Source organism: Sciurus carolinensis, chromosome 10 (genome assembly GCF_902686445.1).
Source record: "Sciurus carolinensis chromosome 10, mSciCar1.2, whole genome shotgun sequence".
Classification (NCBI taxonomy): domain Eukaryota; kingdom Metazoa; phylum Chordata; class Mammalia; order Rodentia; family Sciuridae; genus Sciurus; species Sciurus carolinensis.
The window spans coordinates 86,442,635-86,465,404 of NC_062222.1; the positions used below are offsets into that span (position 1 = coordinate 86,442,635).

General features: G+C 33.2%; 1 protein-coding gene across 1 annotated transcript in view; it reads left to right on the top strand.

Moving 5' to 3' along the window:
* LOC124994025 (transmembrane protease serine 11G-like) overlaps positions 1-22,770 on the top strand; it is a 36,270-nt gene that overhangs the window by 7,724 nt on the left and 5,776 nt on the right. Inside the window, 8 exon segments of the mRNA XM_047565654.1 lie at positions 6,275-6,396; positions 7,408-7,526; positions 10,724-10,791; positions 11,402-11,562; positions 20,268-20,306; positions 21,195-21,366; positions 22,370-22,595; positions 22,597-22,630. Coding sequence (XP_047421610.1) covers positions 6,275-6,396; positions 7,408-7,526; positions 10,724-10,791; positions 11,402-11,562; positions 20,268-20,306; positions 21,195-21,366; positions 22,370-22,595; positions 22,597-22,630 — 941 coding nt within the window.

A 22,770-nucleotide genomic window follows, 5' to 3' on the forward strand; every position in this document is an offset into this window, starting at 1 on the left:
GAAAGATTTCCAGAAATGCCAACACCGGTAGCTGGGGAAAGAGGAAAGCAGGTATTTTAGGTGGAGTAGGTGTTGTGAGCAAAGCACTAGGTTGGGTGAATGTAAGGATCAGAATAGCACAGATGAAGGGAAGCACTGTACATTAAGAACACCAAAGTCAGGTGAACTCAGCAAATGAAAGAACTTTCTTTTAAACATGTAAATTATACCACCTCTCTCACACATTTAAAGCTACCACTGGCCTTCTTAGAATTAGTATCACCTTGCCTTTACCTCCCATAGGCCCTGTGATCTGATCCTTTGTGGCCAACCTTCTCCACCCTTTCTGGAATTCACTGCAGTTCAGCCACATTGGCTTCATTTCCTGCAGAAATTCAACAAGCTCACTCCTGTCCAGCTCTCAGGACTTGCTGCCACCTGGTTGCTCTTTCTTCAGCTTTTCTTAAGCCTGTTTCTTTCCAATTCATCTCTCAGCTCCAATGACATTTCTTCACAAATGACTCCTGCTACCCAGTCAAGCACCCCATACTCCCTGCCCCCAGCCTCTGGTTTCCAGTCACGCATTAATGAATTTTACTTTCACATGTCAAAACTGATTACCTTTATTTTTTTTATTTTGGTCTCCTCTAGTAACCATGAGCTCCATGACAGCAGGGATCTTGTCTGTGCTCTTCACAACAGTTCTCCTGGCAGTGATACCAGTTTTTAGTATATAATCAGATCTCTATAATTATTTATTGTACTTTTAGGTAAAAGAGTTTACAACCTATATAAAGAGAATATAGAATTTTTGAATAAGAAAAATCACATCATCGGGATTTGTATCTGAAAGATAATTTGAGTAGCAACAACATTGTAGGATGTATTGGAGGGGAGGTTATCTGGAAATAGAGACCAGTTAGTGCTTCCTATAACTGTCAAAGGAAACATATTGAATGCTTGAGGTAGGATGGGTTAGGGAAATGCAAAGACACAAGGGAAAAACAAGTCAGAGGTGGACTGAAAGGGTGAAGGAGACCCGGAGAGGGAGATGTCATATGATTTCAAGGTTCAGAGAGCAGGTAATCTGGGAACTTGTGAATAATTTTATTAAGGCCTATTTTTGTTTTAAAACCTGTAACTAAAAAGTAAGAGGGAGAATGGAAGGGGATAAGAAACGTGATCTGAGAAGAAATGAACAGACCGAGGTAGAAAAAATAATAAGAACAAGTCAGAAGAAATTTCAAAAGTTCTTTCTCACTCAAGGAAGACCTTGGTTGATTTTATTTTCAAGCTTCAAATTTTATTTTTTAAATAAAAACTATTCCCCAACTGTTTCAACTTTCAAAACAAGCTCTGCTTTCTTGTAGAGATTGAAATTTATTGTATAATGGCAGTAAGAAAAAAGGCTTCTAAGGATGAATGAAGCTTAACAGAAAACATTAATAGGAAAGCAGGAACCCCACCTCCTTGCAAAACAAAAGAAAACAAAACAAAAACAAGCAATATTGGCAGAAATGCTGGAGAGGAACTGAACAGTCATGATGTCTTCAATAGTTTCTGTCAATGGTTTGTACATTCTTTTTGGTCCTTATTGGGTTTTAAAACTCTCAATTCTCTGAAATTCCTTAGACTATTTTCTTAAGATGATTCCAATAAATTTGCATTAATGAACAGAGGATTCGGGTAGCACTACTCTCTGACCTTAATTACTCCCTTTTGAACTCTTATCTACTAAACACTGGTTATTTAAATAATATTAATAATAACAGTATTAATAATAATATTAATAACACTTTAATTATGACATGAGTCAACTTTTCAGTTATGAAACATTATGTCTTTCTTATTTGCATAATGTGGGGCTATGAAAACAAAGCATACTGCTTGCTAGAACATGAAAAGTAAAAGAAAACACAAGTTCTGTTTAAAAACAAGTCTCTCTCGTAGTAAAATTTTAGTGCCTCCTTAAATTTTCTCCTTCTCTTCTATTGCTCTGCCCTTGAACCCTTGCTGCTGACAATCAATGGCTAATATTCCACTTACATGTTCTGTTCTACTTGCTCTATTATGTATTATCTTAATAAGTGTCGATTTTATCAAATTAGTGGATTATTTTGTTCACATTTTCTATACTCTTGCTGATTTTTATGTACTTGTACTAATTAGTGATATATATGTACATATATATCAAAAGCATGTCCATAGTATATATGTCTCCTGGTATAATTGTGGAAGAATTGTCTAATTCTTCTTTGAATTCTAATAGTTTTGCCATAAATATTTTTGGTGTACAGTTGTTAGTTGTGTACATGTTTAGGATTATATTTTCTTAGTGAATTTACCCTTTATTACTATATAATGTTACTATTTATCCCTATTAATTTTCCTTGTTCTGAACAGTTTTGACACGAATATGGTTACTCTACCTTTCTTTGATTTTTATTACATGGTATATCTTTTTGCATTCCTTTATTTTTGTTAATCTGTATCATGTTTAAAATGGGTTTTTATGGTCAGAATAAAGATGTTCTGATTGCTTATCCAATATGATACCAAGTTCAAATAGGAATGCTGAGACAAATTATATTCAATGTAATAATTTTATGAAAAGAAAATGTCTCATTTACTTTTTCCACGACTTTGTTTGTGCCCACATCACCAATTTTATGAAAGTCTCATTGTATTCTTTTATTCTTCACCTCTAAATCACTAGGTGACAGCATTTTGATTAAATAAAGTATTTGAAAATCTCCAGGAGAGAATAGATGCTAGATTTATCTATGAGAACAGAACCTGAAGATGCACCTTGGTGAAAGATGGTAACATTGAAAGAAAAGGACATACTGAAAAAGCAAGGAGAGTTATTTTTATTCTTCTGAAGTTTGATTTTACAAACACAGACTCTGAGATAGTATAGATAATGAAACCACTTGGAATTTAAATGAAGGTAGGGAAGGGAATAAAAGGAGAATGCTTTTCGAAACTGCTTTGACTCTGACAATGGATAGCTTTTGTCATGCTCACCGTCATGGTGGGATGAATCCTGTGTAAGGATGAGGTCACTTATAGTTTTTCCTTTTTTTCACATCAGACAGTATGCTGAGGCTGGATTTTCCTGGGATACAATGAACCCATTTAGTCCTCTCACTGGCATAGTCTGACCAAAGCTAAATGCTTGCTAATGGAAAGATTAGAGAAAGGCAAAAGCCAAGAAGGAAAGAAAAGGGAAATGTTCTTTAATGATTTTTTTAAGAATAAAATTTGTAATCGTAATATGATTCCAGATAAATGCTTACTTTCATTTTTCCTCCTGCCATGGATGAAAAAATTCATCTCCAATAAAACTCTCTGATTTTGTGTTTCAAATAGCTTATGACTGTCTCCCACTTTACTGTACATTCTTTTATTTAATAGACAAATATTTACCACTTACCTAAGAGGCACATGCTTCCACCTGTCTAGAATAGTCATTGAAATTAGTCACTGTTTAAGTTAAACTTAGGTTATTGTAAATAGAAATAGGGAGAAAAATTTTAGTTTGAAAAATTTAGGAATAAATATTTTGGAGTGTCTCTGCATGATTAAGAAAATAAACTGAAATATTTTTCACTTGTGACACCCAAGACTATTATTTGGTCACAATGATGTTTCTGCTGTTAGAAGCATAATAATTCAACGACTAATCACATCTTCTGGAAGATGTAAATGTTGTTGCAAAATAAGCTTCCTCTTTATGAATTGTTTTCTATATCTGACTCAGAGAGAAAGACATGAAGAGGGTGGGTCCAGCGTTTATAACCTTTAAAAAAATTATTTTTTTAGTCATTGTTTTAGTCAGCCTTATTACTTCTGTGACCAAAAGACCTAACAAGAATAATTTTAGAAAAGGAAAAGTTTATTTGGAGGTCACGGTTTCAGGGGTCTCAGGTCCATAGATAACCCACTCCATTCCTTTGGGCCTGAGGTGAGACAGAACATTAAGCTGCTCAGGACATGGCCACCAGAGAGAGACTCAGCTCAGCTCACCAGAAACAAAATCTAGACCCCCAAAGGCATGTCCCCAGGGACCCACCTCCTTCAGCCACACCCTATCTGCCTATAGTGATCACCCAGTTAATCCATTTAAGTGGATCAATGTGCTGATTAGTTAAGGCTCTCACAATCCATCATTTCACCTCTAGACTTTCTTGTGTTGCCTGTCACATGAGTTTTTGGGGGACACCTCACATGGAAACTATAACAGTCTTTTTATCCTCTAGAAAAAGAAGTATTAGTTCTTCTCTGGAATTCTCTTAGAAATTTTCTGCAATTCTGGTAGCAGTTGGTGTACACTGTACTCCTCCTTTATAAGACTATAAATTCCTCTAAGAGAAGAGCTACTAAAGATTCTTCTCCATCTTCCCCTGTTTTGTACATAGTAATTCTTAATCAATACCTCTGGAGCTAGCTAATAAATAAGTAGGCCTACCTACCATCTCAACTGCATACTCTGTTTTTGTCTTTGTTTATGCTGTTCCCTCTTCCTGAGGTACATGTCAGCCTTGCCAATTAATTGCTCCTCATCAGCCTTCAAAGCCCAGTTCACCTGACAACTTCTTTTAGGCAAAAACCATTTGCATCCACTCATCTCTGATAGCATTTTGGGCATAATTCCACAATGACATGTAGCACTTTAATTATAGTAGTTATTTCATGTGACTAGATTATACATCCTTGAAGATATGAGAATGTATCTTTATCATTTTGAATCTGTAGCAGATGATTAATTGGCATGCGGAAGGAACTCACTAAAGATCAACTGAATGTGTTCATGATTGCCATGGCTTCTATTAATAAAGTAGATGGGTATTTTCATCAGCTCTTACCTGTGCCAAGTTTCATTCCCACTCTTCTTAAGACACTTTAGATGTTTGCAGATTGTATTGCTTTTCTCCTGCCGCCAACCAAAAAGTCATAGGCCAGTGTGACTCTAGATCTTTTCAGAAACCCAGCTGAACTCAGAATTAGTGCTACCTGAATACTTAGCAGAGCTCCAGTTGAAGGTTCTGGGATTGAAAACTACCTATGAATTCCCATTTGCCCAAAATCAAGGACATTGAAAGCATTTCCCTCCTTCCAAATTATCATTCCCTAAACTGATTTCTTCAGTTATTTACTGGGGCTGGCTTTCCTCTTTACTACTACCAGGCATTAATCCCAGAAAAGTAATTCTTCTTGTTCATGTACAATTTTGACAGAACAAGAACCAGCACCTTGAATTCTCAGAACCATATTCCTGTCTACTTTCCCTTTTCACTGGACAACACATATTGGCATTAAGCTAGCCTGCCTCAACTCCATATTGTTCAGAAAATTTTTTTTAGACCGAGGTCCCTGACAGTGGCATGGGACAGAATTTTGTCACAGCACCCTGTTTCCACAAGGTTGTCCAAAATATCAATTTGCTTACCACTTTCATGTTTTTACCATATATGAAATAGTAGTCACTGATACTATTATTGTCTTAATATTTTTCTTTAAATTGAGTTTACGCTTACTCAAATAGATGTGACCATATCCTAAGCAATATCATCTATAAAAATCACAGACTTGAAATGTAACCCTATGTGATAGATAATATCATCATGTCATACCAGAGTACTGGGCCCAGTGTCTCAAGTTATCACCATTTACTTGTTTGTTTATAATATCAATAACTTTTTCTTGGTTTTTCTAATTATTTTTTCTTCATAATTTTCTTCTATTTTATTTTCTTAAATCTTCTATATTTTAGATGTTCTTCATATGCATCACAGATTGTACCTCCTAAAAATGAGAGCTGTGAGTTTAAGTATAAAGGTATGAAACAAAGCTCTAACAGCCCAATATGTCTGGCTTTGTCAATATTTAACTAGGAGGTTTCAGTCATCTCTGGACTTCCATCTGTTCGTGTTAGCATGAGAAGAGTGACTGAGATGCTTCCTGCAGTTCATTGTGATCTGAAGCAAATGGGCCAAATACATGATATTAGTTTGCTTACAAAAATACTAAATTTCAGAACATATAGTATTATGGACAGAAAATATGTGAAATAACAGTTCATTGTAGAATAATGCTGACTTTCTAATGTCAAAATATAAAATTAAATGCCAACTCAACTTTTCATAGAATTTTTTCTAGTATTCTATAAAATAACACATCCAAATGTTAGCAAGTATAATATGAACCAAGAATTACAGAAAACAATATTCTACGCCAAAAAGAATAGTCATAAAGTCCTATTTGTTTTTAATATGTATCTCTTTTTCAAAAGACCAGGGATACTGAGTGGAAGAAGAAGTTCATTGAAACCATGGGCGATTGCCATTATTATCACAATTGTCGTGTTGGCTCTGGCAATGATTATTGGTCTCCTTGTTTATTTTTTGGCATATGGTAAGTATCTATCCCATTGTTTTTTGGAAATTTGAAGACTCTATTTCAAAACTTTAATATTTTCTAATATTTAAGAATGAAATTTGAATTTGAGTAATTTTACATACATTTGGGAAATAATAATGCTTAATGCATAAAAATTATTTCAAGCACTTAAAATCTGGTATGGTTCCTACAATAGTATCTCTCAAACAATGCACATATTTACATGCTATGTTATTTTATATTACAATAATACTCAATATGAGAGCAAAAACAGTTTTAGTAGAAATTTTAACTTTGAGGTCAATTTATGAGATATTCCACCATTAATTAGTAGCTTAAAAGTGATCACAAATAGGTGTCAGAATACAATTTAAAACCATGGTGACTATGAAAACATGTGATCTTAAAGAAGGGGAAGGGGAAGATATTTGCCACAGCTATTGAATGCTTCATATTTAGTCGTTCATCAATTACATGACTGTCTTAGTCTGCTTAGTGTTGCTATAACAAAATATCTGAAGCTGGTACTTTAAAAAGAGGCTTTTTTAGCTCACAATTCTAGAGGCTAGAGTGGGTGACTGTACCTGGCAAGGGACCCTTGGTTACATCACAACATAGTGAACAGCATCAGCATAAGAGAACATATAAGAGGTGAGTAGTACCTACAGAAGAAATCAGGTGACAAGAGAGGAAGCAAGAGACAAGGGAGGGACCGGTCTTGATTCTTTGTAACAACCCACTTTCACTAATCCACTCCTCTGAAAACTAACCCATTCTTCAAGACCAGAATTAAACTCGTCACAAGAGCAGTCATGAGCCAATTGCCTCCCACTAAGTCCTACCTCTTAGAGGTTCTACCATGCTTCAGTAACAACATTGGGGATAAGATTTCCAACACATGAACCTTTGGGGGATAAATTATATCCAAACCATAACAATGATTTTTTTGTTTTCATCCCCTCTACTTATGTGTATACATTTCAAATAAACTAGACATAAATAATTTGTTTCTGTTTTTACTTCCAGATCAGAAGTCTCAGTATTACCAGGCCTCCTTCCGGATTACCAATATTGAATATAATCCTGATTTTTCTGTAGAACACTCAAAACTTAGGACTAACCTGAAAAATAAAATCAATAATGAGGTAAGTCTGAGCTTTACTGTCATCATTGCTACCCTGGAAATTTTGACTGGTGTGGTGGTAGAATGGAGAACAGGAGTATGGGATATTTTTTTACAGAAAGCAATATATTGAATTGGAGTCAGCTCAACCTTTTAAGTCAGTAACATCTAGATTTATATACCAATCTCATGAGAGCAAGAGGCAAATTCAGAGTGTTTAACTAGGTTGCAAATTACAATATTCAATACCCAGTTACATTTTAATTTAGGTCCTCCTGAAAATATCTTCATGTAGTATTTGAAACATATTTGTAATTTAAAAACCATTCATTATTTATCTGAAATTCAAATTTAACTGTATTTTTATTTCCTAAGTCAAGCAACTATAACCAATTTTATTTCAGGAAGTCTAGAAAAAAGTACACCGAACAAAAGATAATTGCACCCAGAGACTAAAACACATAAGTCCAACAGAAAAACCAATAGCTAGAATACAAAACAAAATATGAGTCATCTAAAAAATAGCTGCATCATTTAGGCACAATCAACATTACCACATACCATTTATTAAGAACCTCCTCTATAGATGACCCTGATGCACTTTCATTAGGTAACTTCCATCAAACATCTACTCTGAAAATATACCGTGGAAACACACAGAACAGCTCTTCTGCTGAAGATTTTAGCCATATCCACAGGCTCTACTGTACCCAGCACTGATCAGAGATAGAAGACCATTACTGCCAAGTTCAAAATATTTCTTCAGTCATTTCACAATCTGAAAAAGAAGCTGATGAAATGGGTTGAAGAATGCAACTGAGTAGGATGGGAATGTCTTTTCAAAACCAAATCCTAAGGAAATTCTGATTAGAGAAGGAAAAAAAAAAGCAGGGCAGCATTTGGAATATTTTGCTACATGGAACTATGTATTTAACCCAAATCCATGGAGTTGGAAACATCTAGATTTATGTTCCAATCTTATCCTGTCACCATAACAACTTTAAAAAAGTAACTTGACTCCTCAAAGTTTTGACTATAAACTGAAGATAAAGTCACCCACCTCTCAGAGTTTTCTAAAGATAGACACATTTAATAAAAAGCATGAAATGTCTTATTTCACATTAGTATCTGTTTCCAGTGCTCTCACAAAAATGTAGTGCCCTTTTTCTAGACCTTAACACCTTACAGTAACATTATTATTATGTATGTCTAAGCCCCCTCTGGACTTGTGAATTCATTCATGCTGGGGCTGGCTCTATCTAGTATTCCTGGTGCTTCTCAGAGCCTGTCATATGGTAGGATTTCATCAAGGGGATGATTAATAAGTAAATGACTCATTCATTATTATGGATCCTGCCCTCTAAAGTGCAAGTGGAGACAACATAGAAAAGGAAGTGCAATAATTTAGACCACAAGTCAGGAAACTATTTTGTAAAATGCAAGATACTAAATATTTTTGGCTTTGCAAGTCATACAGTCTTTGTGTAATTACAGCTGTCATTGTACTGTGAAAGCAGTCACAGAAAATACATAGCAAATGAGTGTGACTATGTTCCATTAAAACTTTATTATGAACACTGAAATTTGAGTTTTGGAAAAATGTTAAATGTCAGAAAGTATTACTCTTCTTCTGAATTTTTTTCAACTATTAAAAAAGTGTGGAGACCATTCTTAGATCATGGGCAATACAGAGCAATGGCAGGCCAGATTTGACCTTTAGTTACAGTTTAGTGACCCCTGATTTAGAGTATGTTATAGCTACAGTAAGTATTTCCCTAAAATAAATAATTAAAACAAGTACCTAAACTGAAATTTACAGATTTCTTCTGAAATTCAAGAATACAGACAATATACTATGTAATAGCATATAACAACAATGCATATGTATGTTAAATCTGGAAGTGCATATTCCAAAAATATAAATAAATAATTGGTTCTCTAGACTGTGATTTACAAGTGGTATTAATGCTTTTTATTATAGTTTTCTATATTGACTACTTTATACATATTTTTACAATGCACATGTATTAGTTTTGTCATATAAACTACATATGTATATATAAAACTGTTTCCCTAAAAAAGTTTCCCTTCTAGCTGAGACAGAAGGATCGCAGGTTCAAAGCCAGCCTCAGCAATGGAGAGGCACTAAGCAACTCAGTGAGACCCTGTTTCTAAATAAAATATAAAATAGGGCTGAGGATGTGGTCAGTGGTTGAGTGCCCCTGAGTTCATTTCCTGGTACCAGCTCCCCAACCCAAAAAATATTTTCCTTCATGGTCAACAAGGAAACACATGGCCATTTATTTTTTAGTAACTATTGATTTCTTAATAAACTTCTTACCAACCTGTCCAGTATGATATCACACAACACTTCTCTATGAAAATTACATATATTAAATTAGATGAGAGGAAAGCACTTGTTTGACACACAACCTGTTGCACAACTTGGCAGTTCTTTTCTGATTTGTGGAATTATCTATTCAGACCTTGGTTCACTTAATGTTTGGCATATGATCAGTTGTTTTCCTGAGAAGCCAGCTTAATGAGCCAATGGTAATGCATAGGCTTGTTAGCCACAGGTCCTAGTCCAAGCTACGATTTTATAAAGGCATAATTCAATCTAGGAACCACAGAGAAATTATCTCATGAGGAAAGCTAAAATAACATAGAGTGGCATTTACAGTCTTATCTATGTAATCATTTTTTGCATTTCTCATGATAAATAATTGATTTTTGAGAAATGTCCAATACATACACGTTCTCCTCCCATCATTTATCACAGAATCCGAATTCAACCTAAATTGTTTCACTAAAACTTAAAACCTGATCCTTCAGTCACATCCAAGAGACTGATAATTGAATGATATTGACTAATGAGCAGGTAATGAGTCCATACATATCAAGCTTTCAAAGTTACTCATTCTCTGCACCTCCAAAGCCTCGTATATGTTAAGATAGGTTATTGAAATACCTGTCTTAATTCAACTCTTCATTTTGATCATCTTTTAACATATGGCAAGTTGTTCAAATATGATTATCCAATTACAGGGCGAGTTTATGACAAGATTATGCACAAATGAACTTTTTGGGAATAATATCAATATTGAAGTAAATAATATTTGTATCACAGTAGGCTTTGAATAAGCATTTTTGTGATATTTTGAAATGTGTGAAATTCATATTTAACAAAATTCTATCCTGATTTTTTTCTTTCCTCAGATAGATAAGATATTTCAAACTTCCAGTTTAAAGCATCATTACATCAATTCTCATGCTGTCAACTTTAGGTAATCACAACTAATTAATTTGTATAATGGAAAAGGAAACTTTGAATTATCAAGTTATTCTTTCATTGTTTTCTTTTTGGGAAGGATCTAAAGATCTTAGTTACGCCAAAAGAAAAACTAGCATAACATTATTAAATTGTTATTTCTCCTATACAGAGTATTTATAGTGGGAGTGTTTCATGAGTAATTGTGAAATATATTCTATTACTTTAGCATTTTAATTAAAGATTCTGAAAATCATTAAGTACTCTCAATTTTACTAAATTTTTTTACAGTAAGCAACTATCATATTTTTTAAACATGAGTATATATTCACACGTATATGATATACATACAAAATTAGTTGATTTAACATACACTTTTGATGTGTTTTTCCAGGAAAAAAAATTTAGAACTTTCAGATAGTCTCCTCTCGCTCAAAGTCATTAAGTTTTATAAGCAGGGAACCATACAGGAATTAACATCTGTTTAATATGGAAAGTGAAAAAAATCATGACAATAAAATGTCTAGAATATTTATGTTGTACTTTTTTAAATATATTTAAGTATGAAGGTATAACATGATTACTATGGCTTGGACCCCACTCATTCTGGTGTCTTTGTTTTTCAGGCCAAGTAATGATGGTTTGAAAGCAGATGTACTGCTTAAATTTCAGTTTACTTCTAACAATGCAGACACTATAAAAAGGCAGGCTGATGACATTTTACAAAGGAAGTTGAAATCAAATGAGAGCTTCTTGAAGAAAGACCCTTCATTACCTTATCTTAGAGGCAAGAAATACTGCTTTTTTCCTTCTCTTATTATGGTTAATGATTTTAACAACCTTCTCATTTACAGAGAAATTATCTTTATTTCACCATAAGATGAAACCACTTTCATTTAAGAATCTCAGTGACTTGATAATAAACAAATTTCCACATGACACCAAAGATTATCTTCCTTCTTCTAGTATGGAAATAAATATAAAAAAATAGTGTGATGAGACAAATATAATGGTATTTCTTCCCTTTTAAATAATATTAGTGGAATTCTTTGGAGTAAGCATGCATGGGGTATAAACATACACTCTTCTTTGAATACAGTAATCTGTAAGATGGGCTATTTTCCAATGCTTTCTCCAATCTGAATCCAGAATGTGAGAGTGGTGTAGACACATGAACTATAATATATGGGAAATGAACATGATATAGGCCTAAGTGGGGAAAAAAAAAAAAAACCCTGACATTTTAGATTACTCTATCATATCCTTCCTGTAGCACACAGGATAGGATTAGCCCAAGACATGGAGTGGGCAGGAGAAGAGATGCCAGACCCTGATAGGACCTGTCTCAGGCATAAAGACACTATCTCACTTTAGACATGGACATTAAAAGCTGGTTGATAGATGTTTGAGTTATGAGACTAAACAAAGTTCATTATAATTCCCAGACAATGCTAGCCTATGAATTATCTTCAAAGTTATCATATTTTAGCAGAACTTGTTTAAGTTATGTAACAAGATGAGAAGTCTGATAGAATATTACAAGTTACCAATAAATCTTCCCTCAGTACTTTTTCCCAAAACTGTTTTAGAGGGTTAGATCAGTTATAATATGTTAATAAAGAGAAAATTATATTACAGATTTGGCCGAAGTCAGAAAGAAGAAAAAAATACCTTGAAGACAAGAACTTGAGGTCTCTATAATGCCTAACATCTAGTTCTGTTAGTCATGCAGCTAAAACAGAGTGGACTCTGAGTCTATGCACTGAACTGTAGATAGCAAAGATAAGACTTCCTCAAGGAAAGGTTTTGTTGAGGAGATGCAGGTATGTGTGAAAAGTAACTTTATTTTTAAGAAATTTAATTTCGATTTTTAAGTTGCTGTTAAGTCATTTCTGAATCTACACCCCACCCCTAGGACATTAGGGGGATCTAGGCCCTTCACATTGTTGCTGGATGAGGGTTAGGGGGTTTAAGTGTCAGTCACGGGTCTATGTAGGCATGTGTTGATCTCTTTACCGTCAGATCTCAGTTGCCTGTCTAAATAAGTTATTGTTAGACATCCCATACCATTTACAAGACCCTCAGGGTGGTAATTCTTCCTAATACTTCTGTGCTTGGCAATTTGAATTGTGTTTTTGTTTCATCTCTGCAAAAGGTTATAATTCCTTGAATGTAGGTTCTGTATTCACAAGCCCATCCCAAGATTAGAATAGCATTCGACTTAGGGTACAAACTCAGTATTTTTAAAATGTTTGATTTTTAACTCTGTAAATTAACATAGTCCTTTGAAAGTGGGCAAACAAAAGGAGTCTTTAAAATTAGTAATGTAAAGAGCACTGAGGAGTCTGAAATCATTCCTCTTTCCACAGAGTTATAACACTCCATTAAAAAATTTTTAAAACAGAGTTGCGTTTCATTAAGTAAAGATATATAATTTAAATATATGTCATTCCTTGGTATCCTTGGGGGATTGGTTCCAATACCATCCACAGACCCCAGATACCAAAATCTGTAAAGTCCTCTAAATAAATACAGTAATATTTGCATATAACCTATGCATATTGTTCCCTATACTTTAAATTATCTCTAGGTTTCTTATAATACCTAATACCCTGTAAATGGTATGCAAATAATTGTCATTCTGTATTGTCTAGGGAATAATGACAAGAAAAAAGTCGGTATATGTTCAGTACAGACACAATTCTTTTTCTTAGTGTTTTGATTTTCCATGAGTCAAACCTGCAGATGTGAAACCTTTAGATGCGGAGGGCCTACTGCATATAGTATACAGAAACAAATGCATTAAATGAACTGTAGGAGAGACTGAATGATGGAGGAAAGCACCCTAGATCAGACTTAGAAGACCCGTATCCAGATAGTAAATCAATAGAAGGTTAGTTAGGAGAAGTTGATGAAACCTCATGTCTCAGTTTTTTGTTCTACAAAATGAAGATCATAATAATTATGGAACTAATTCTTTAAGAAGGAAAAAAATACTCAGAAAGGTCCTAAGGACAAATAAACTGATTTAATAAATTATTTATTTACAGATTTTTCTCAGCTATCTATTTTTAACAATCTTGATTCTGGGAAGTTGAAGAACTTATTAACTTATCTATGAAAAACAAATAAAAATGTAAAACACACACATGGTCCCACAAACACTGATATTGGAAGAGTTAGCTGGATACAAAGCCCAACACAGTAGAAACAATGTAGAAATATATTAAGCCTAATCATTTACAATATTTTTATAAGATTACAATAAAGCTTGAGAGTCAGTTTTGCGTTTAGTTTTCAGAGGTAAGAAAATGTAAATTTCAGAAAGAGTCATCTGTATCTTTGAAGAAACATTGCAGAACTAAACATGTCCATGTATAATTAATTGAACTTTATTTTAACATTTATATCATTGCGACAATTTCTTTTCATTTTATAGAAATCAGAATTCACCCCAATGGTTCCAAGTGACTAAGTTAAAAAGAAGACAAACAAAAAAAAAAAAGAAAAGAAAAGAAAACAATTAGTTAAAAGAGCAAATCAGTCAAAATTGTTAATTATTTTTAAATGTGTATTTTCAGTTATTGCTTTTGTTTTTTACAACCTTTCATGAAATTGTTGGGTAATTATTTTATTGATCCTAAAATACCTGTCCATTTCTCTTCATCATTCAAATACACACAGTATATTAGAAAAAATGAATAGAAGTCACTTTAGGAAAAGCAAGAAGTGGTAATTTGGAATTTCTTTAAAAATGACTATTTTTGCAGCAGTTTCTAGTTCACAATTGAAAGAAAGATTGTATGGAGATGGTAGTCACAAAAAACATTTATTTTAGGTCAATTATGTTTGTTCTATATCATGCAATGTTTAAATTCTTCCTCTAACTCTATCAGAATCATCTCAGATCCAAATATAGAATAATCTAAATATCAAAAGTATTTGATATTACTTTTATTCAAATATCATAAATTGGACTGGGGCTAAAGCTCAGTTGGTAGAGTGCTTGCCTAGGATGCACAGGCCCTGGGTTCAATCCCCAGCACCACAAAAAATATATATATACCATAAAATAAAAGTAGTTTTTTAGCATTTTACAATAATATTGCTCTCAGTAGTTTTCAGTCACTGGCACTTTTACCTTCTAAATTTAGTATTTATCATATTTTATAGCAACTTTGCTTAATATTAGAACAGGTTAACTAAAAACATTAATTTTAATATTTCTTTTGTCTCATTTTGTGGTTTTGTTTTCAAACAAGAAAACGGTGCTATCTTCTTCAATTGGATTGGATAATTCATCCACTATTCATCTAAATTTTGATAGGTAGAGGAAATATTTAGTTAGAATATTTAGTGACTATTTAGTTAGAACTGAAAGAAATCTTAACAAATCAAAAAAATTAAAACTGACTACTATTCTAAATTATGTGCTATCAAGAAAAAAATTTCTCTTTTCAGATATATGCCTCAGTAATAGTTTACCATTTTCTCCTTACTTTTTTTTTTGTCTGTATGGGCTTGGATTTCCTCTTCAAATGACAATGCTTTTGTAACATTTTTTATAAAAAGAGTAGGAAAATAATTCAGACTTTCTACTACCATGCTTTAATTTTTTAAATTTTATTTTGAAATAATTATAGATTCACAGGAATTTACAAAGAAATTTACAGGAAAAACTCATTCACTTGCACCCTTTCCCTTGTAGGACTTTGTAACACTGCATTTATATATATATGTATATATTTTTAAATTTAATTTAGCTGATTTATATATATATATCACCAAAATTTATATATTTATATAATTATATATATATTTTTAATATTATTTTAATATAATTTATTATATTATATTATATTATATATATTAATATATAATTTTAATATAATTATTTATATATATATAAATATAAATATATAAATTTATATATAATATATTTATATAAATTATATATTTGTATATTATATATAATATATTTATATGAATTTTATATATATATTTACATAAAATCACCTAAATTTTTGTAAGAATTTTTGTATCTAAATTCAGGAGTCATATAAATTTTTTTTCCTGTTTGGTTTTAGTCCAGACTAATACTGGCTTCCTCAAAATGAACTAGAAAAAATGTTCTTCTTTGAATACTGTTGCAAAATTCTCCAGTGAAACTATCTAGGCCTTAAGATTCTTTTTATTACAAATTCAATTTCTTTACTAGTAGGACTATTCAGTTTATCTATACCATCTTTGCAAGTTTTGATAGTTTGTGATTTTGAAGCAATTTGTTCATCTAGACTTCTGGCTATCTAACTTATGAAGTTACTTATGTATTTCTTTTTTTAATTATTTCTTTATTTTTACACAATGCACTCTGATTCATTGTACACAAATGGGGTACATCTTTTCCTTTCTATGGTTGTTCACAATGTAGATTTGTACATTTGTGTAATCATAGATGTACATAGGGTAATGATGTCTGTCTCATTCCACCATTTTTCAGACCTCTCTCCTACCTCTCATTTCCCTCTATGTAAAGTTCCTCCATTCTTCTTAATTAATAATGAATATTATTCTCTCATTAAGCTCTTTTATGATATCCCCTCACTTCACTCTTGACATTGGTGATTTCGATCTTCTCTACTTCTTTGTTATTTTTCCCAGAAGTTTGTAGATTTTACTGAATTTTTTGCAACCAGTTTTTTGGGTGAGAGTCATGATATTTCTCTCTTTTTTTTTGTTTTCAGTTTCTTTGAGATTTTTATCTGAATTGATTTTTATCTTTATTATTTCCTTTCTCCTCTTTATTTTAGGGTCTATTCTTCTCTTATGTTGCTAGTTTTTTAAAGAAGGAATTTAGAATGTTAATATCACTTTTCATTTCTAATGTATGAAACATTCAGTGTTATAAATTTCTCTCTCTGAACTGTTTTATCTGCATCCCAGAATAATTGATATGTTTTATTTTCAGATTCATTCTGTTCTCTGTAATTTTTATTTTCTTTGAAATTTCCTCTTAGACCAATGAACTATTTTGTAGTGCATTGGTTTCCAAGTATTTGGAGATTTTCACATTACTTTTCTGTTTTTGATTCCCAGTTTGACTCCATTTTGAACAGAATAGATGATCTGTTCAGTTCTTTTAAATATGTTGAGGACTATGACTCAGGATATGTCTACTAGATGACTATTCCAATGGGTGTTTATATTCTTGCTATTGTTGTGTGAAGTAGTTTTTTTTAAATTTCAGTTAGATATTATTGGTTGCTAATGTCATTAGTTCTATACCCTTGCCAATTTTCTGAGTAGCACTTCATTAATTGTTGAAATTGGGGTATAATAAGGTCCCTAAGTCCCACATTCTTTCTCCTCTTTTTCTATTTATGTGACTACCTAACTCTTACATCTATTATTATTGTCCCACATATCCCAGAAGTTTTTTCATTTCACTCTATTTTTGCTTTGCTCTTCACAATAAGTAAATTCTACTGACTTGACTTCAGCTTCACTGATTCTATTCTCCATCATTTCTTCTATATCGCTGGCATAATCTACCAAAGTGGTTGGTTACTGCTGTTATTATCAGTATTATTATCATGGTTATTATATTTCTCAGTCCTATAGTTTTCCATGATTATTTATTACTTCTAGTTCTTTGTTATTTTCTATTTTCACTTGTTTTAAGGTAATTTATACTTGATTTCTGAATCAATTTTTGACAGATCTTTAAATTCTATATCATATACTTCTAACACCTTATCCAACTCAAAATTAACATTGATTGTTGTCTTATTCAAATTATAGTCTTCTGTTAGGGGGTATGGAAAGTAATTTTTTTTGTATTCTGAACATTTTAGTTATTATGTTAGGTTCTATTTATTAATAGGTCCTAGGTCCTATTTAATTCTTCCATTTTAGCAGATAGTCAACCTATGTAGGTCGGGAGTATGGATTCTTACCTACTTTTGTTGCTTCAATGACAGTTTTCAGATCTTTGCAGGGATACTGTGGTCGGTGGGGGCTTCTCTCAATCACTGTTGCGAGTGAGATCTATAAGAGTAGATATGCTTTTCTGGGCTACTTTGGATAGACAGGCTTCCTTCTGTGCAGAGTGTACTGGGCCTGAGTCTCCTTGTGCCAGTGGGTGAATGCAGGCATCTGCTGATACTGTCTCTATGGGTGCTTCAGTCTGCCTGCCAGTGACTTGGTTTTAACCTGGGGATTGGGATAGTCAAGGTTTTCACTATTGTTTCTAGAAGAATGAACTGCTAGGCTTAGGTTGTAAAGTAAGGACTCTATTGTCCTTCCCTCTTCCCATTATTTTGGATAGAGAGAACAAGCATTTCTTGGGATATTTTATCTATGCTTGTTGATGATTACAGATTGTAGGCCTTTCTGGTCCCCAGTTCAGGCTATATTTGAGATAAAAGGAAAGTAAAAAATTCTACCTCAAATTTTGAAGACTGTGACTATACTTTTTTCTAGCTTATAGACTTCTTTTAAAAAAAAAATTTCATAGTTGTAGATGGACAGAATGCCTTTACTTTATTTGTTTATTTTTAATGTCATGCTAAAGATTGAACCCAGTGCCTCACACATGCTAGGTAAGCAGTCTGGCACTGAGCTACAGCCCCAACCCCAGCTTGTAGGCTTCTTTTATGGCTATCTGACAAATTATTTTCAGAATACAGTTGTCTGTCAGTAGCAAGCTCCTTACATAAAGTGGCATAGTATTTTCATATAACATACACAATCCTCAATGTACTTTAACTCATATTTAGATTACTTATAATATCTAATATACTGCAAATGTATGCAAATACTTGTTATACTATATTATTTAGGGAATGATGACAGGAAACAATGTATATGTTGTCATATAAAACTTTTTTCAAATATTTTTGATCCAAAGTTGGTCGAATTTACAGATGTGAAACCCACAAATAGAGGGTGTCAACTGCAATTATATTTATAGAAAATTGGGGAAAAGTTGGTTTGCACAATCTTTTCTAAAATTGGAACCATTCAACTTTTTCATTCTGAAAGAGGAGCACATCTATTTCATAATGTTCATATATGGGATGTAGCCATGTCATAGAAGTTGAGCAACAATTTCTGAATGCACAGAGATGAGTTTAGGGTTAAATTACAATTATTTATGAACTAATCTTAACCCCACCCCTCCAGGGCATAGGACTCAGTAAATTAGTAGTTATTATTATTGTTCATTTATTCACTCACAAAGTGTATATTGGAAGTCTATTTGAGTCAGGAATGGAAGTCTCTGTCCTCATACCACTAGTATTCTAATTGCAGTAAGAAAGACAATAACCTGAAAAGTAAGTGAATAAACAGACTAATATTAAACACTCTGAAACCCCATGCAGAGAGCAGAAAATAGGAAGCTATGTTAGATTTGGTTGTCATGGAAAGTCTCTCTGAAGAGGGAATTTTTAAGCTGAGATTTGACTGACAACCATAAAAAGACCAAGGGAAAAGCATTCCTGATGAAGGGGCCAGCCTGAACAAAGACTTTAGGTACGAACGACCTCCACTCAGTCAAGAAACAGAAAGACCAAGGTGGCCACTGAGTAATGGCTCACAGCAAGAGCTGTTCAGAATGACATTAAGAACATAAATGGTGACTTTGCAACATAGGTTTAGGAAGGAAGTCTGGGTTTATTCTAAAGGCTAGGGAGGCCATTAGGAGATTGTTATTATTATTGGCAAAATCTAATTCCCAGATTTACTCAGACTTCCTAGGCGTAGTACTTTCAGGTGATCTCAGTGTTCCTCTTCGGAGTCTGACTATATTAAAGACATTCATTTGCAGGCTTACCAAAACTCTAGGCCAGCTTTCATCTTAATGTAGTATGGGTCTGGATTCTCATTATACTGGTCAGCACAAGAAACAATAAAAGTAACTTGGGGAACAGTAACAGATTGTACTTTTTCTCTATTTTACTTTATGAACAACAGGACTAACAAGGTACCATGTTTTGAGGATTTATTAGTATACTGGTGGATTTGGGTTCCACAGGAGCTTCTTTGGACCAATCTTAGATACCAGGTTTCTAGGATGACCTGAATACCTTAACTATAACCCCACCATGCAAATTAGGACCTGAAGAAATGTCTCCAGATATATAATAGTAAGCATGTGACACTGGTCCTAGACCTTGTTTAACTTCTGTTTTTATAAATTGGTATGGCATTAATTAAGTTGATGGAGTTCTCCTCCATGGAAAACAATATCCTTCTCTATGCCCATGATTATATAGTCACGAGTCAGGATTTTCCTAGAGTTTACAGGTGTCAGAAGAATTTAATCTACATGTAGGTAACTACTTTGGGTAGATTTTTATTCTACTAACTTTAAGTATTTCCTGACTAATACAATTCTTCCCAATCAGCAAAAACTTTGTCATTATGCATAGTATTTTAAATTAAAACAGTTCCATCACCAAGCAATGAATTTGTTTTTATTTTTTCCAGAAATGAATGAAGCACAAGCAGAACATATTCTGAACAGTTGTAAGTTCAAGAATATCATGGAAATTTTTATAAGTCAAAGAATAAAGAAGAACATTCTTAGCCTTTCTGTATTTCCATGTTTACTATATATTTTCTCAAATGTATATATTTTCTCCAAATTGATATGTAATTTGATTATCCTCAAGGGAAACAATTACTACTAATAGTTGGAAATTGTTCTTTGACAATATTTCTCTTCTCCAAAGCAAGTTTCACTAATGACTTCTTTAACAATTTCCTTGTATTTTTTCATATTTATTCTTTTTTTTTTTTTTTTTTTTTTTTTTTGTGGTGCTGGGGATTGAACCCAGGGCCTTGTCATATTTATTTTTATCTGACTCATTTATTAAGGTAGAAAGTTGTGCTTAGAGTTAAATTATATCCACTAACTTTAATATAAGATGCTTAAATTTATGCTATAATAGTGTATTTCAAAGTATTTCAAGAGTATGATTATTGTTTTTCTGCAAAATAAATAACACCAAAAAATGTCCAATATCACTGAGGTAAATTATTGCACATTAAGTACATGATCCAGAAAAATATAAAAAAATTTAAGGGAAATTGCTTTAAAAACATAAAATCTGGTATTAAATAATTATTAAAATGTAATTAATTGGGCTGGGGATATAGTTGGTAGAGTACTTGCCTCGCATGCACAAGGCCCTGGGTTCAATCCCCCGCAACACACACAAAAGAAAAATGTAATTAATTATTCAAAATAGGAACATCACACTTTCAATGTAAATGTTCATTTTTAAGTGCAACGTCGATGTCAATGAAATTTTTCAAGGCAAGTCATATCAAAAATGTTTCCATCTTTATGTACCAAACATACCTAGACAAGTCTATAACTCTGGAATTTGACATCTCTTTCCCTTCTGACAGGTTGTGGTTTAGGGAAGGAGTACCCACCCGTGGAAAGAATTGCCGATGGCCAAGTAGCAAATAAAGCTGACTGGCCATGGCAAGCCAGTCTTCAGGTGGATGGGATTCATTTCTGTGGAGCATCTCTGATCAGTGAGGAGTGGCTCCTGACTGCTGCTCACTGTTTTGACACGTAAGTCCTCAGTCTGTACCACAGGATCATCAAATTCCGCTCTTTTTCTCACCTTCAAAGCTGGAAATTCTATCTTCTTTTCATTTCCTTCACGAACACCCTGAGCTTCCCAATGGCACTCACGATTGTCCACAGGTTTGGGAAGAAGTGGCATTTACCAAGGAGTACTAGAAAATTTAGAGACAATCTTCACCTCCATCCAAAAATATATTATTTAGTGATCTCAATTTTAAAGGAACAAGCCAACACTGGCAAAAATTAAAAACTTTCACTAGTTTTCTTGAGATATACTGTAGATTTTTAAAAACTCTGTTAATAGTATTTATATCTGATTAACCCATATGAACATCTTTGGTGCTGCACTTTTATTCCCTGTATGGTTTTTGAAGCTTTAACATATAGGACCCTTGGAGATAATGAAAGCATACAGTAACCCTAGTGAAACTCACATAAATAAATGGGAACATATTCTGGTTAAAATGCTAAAAAAAAAAAAAAAAAAAAAAGGAGCAAAAGAAAACAATACATAAAATATATCTCCATTTAATCTTTCTCAGACTGTCTCTTTTTCCCCCTTCCTCTCTCCATAGCTCCACATATATTTATATAGCTATGCAGGAATACATGTGTACGTGCATGTCTATGTGAATATATGTAGGTCAATGTGTCTCGTATTTATTTATATTTTCTTCAATTAATCAGTATTATTTTATAATCAAAATGGCAAAATATGTTTTTCCTCTAAAAAAACACAAACTCCCCTCAAACTCTTCAAAGAGAGTAATTTAAACTACCATATAATGAGGACTGTATTATCAGCTAGTTGAAAGTAAAGCTTTTCTAGGGGAGAAGTTGCAAATAAGAAGGTGAGAATGTTCCAGTCAACCATCACCTTCAAAAATGTGCCCTTTTCTCACACTAGTGCCCCATGACATCCAGAGTCCTGGCAACTCTAGACTAGATCAGAAATGAACACACTGTGCTCCTTTTAATCTGTGATCAGTTACAAAAACCCCAAACTATGGATGGCAAGTTTTGGAACAACCCTGAGTCCTCCACTGATGAGAAGACAGGTGCAGTCGATCATTGTTCACGAAAACTATGCTGCCCACAAGCATGATGACGACATCGCTGTGGTGAAGCTCTCCACCCCAGTCCTATTTTCTGAAGACGTGCACAAAGTCTGCCTTCCGAATGCTACTTTTGAAGTCTTGCCTAAGAGTAAAGTGTTTTGTCACTGGATGGGGAGCATTAAAGGCAAATGGTGAGTATCTCAGTAAAAACAACAAAGCAAAAACCTATACCTAGCTTCTTTTTCATGAAGATATGAAATAAAGCATAAAATAAAAATATCCAGACACCCCATGTCAAATACAGCAAAAACAACAAATGAAAACAGATATG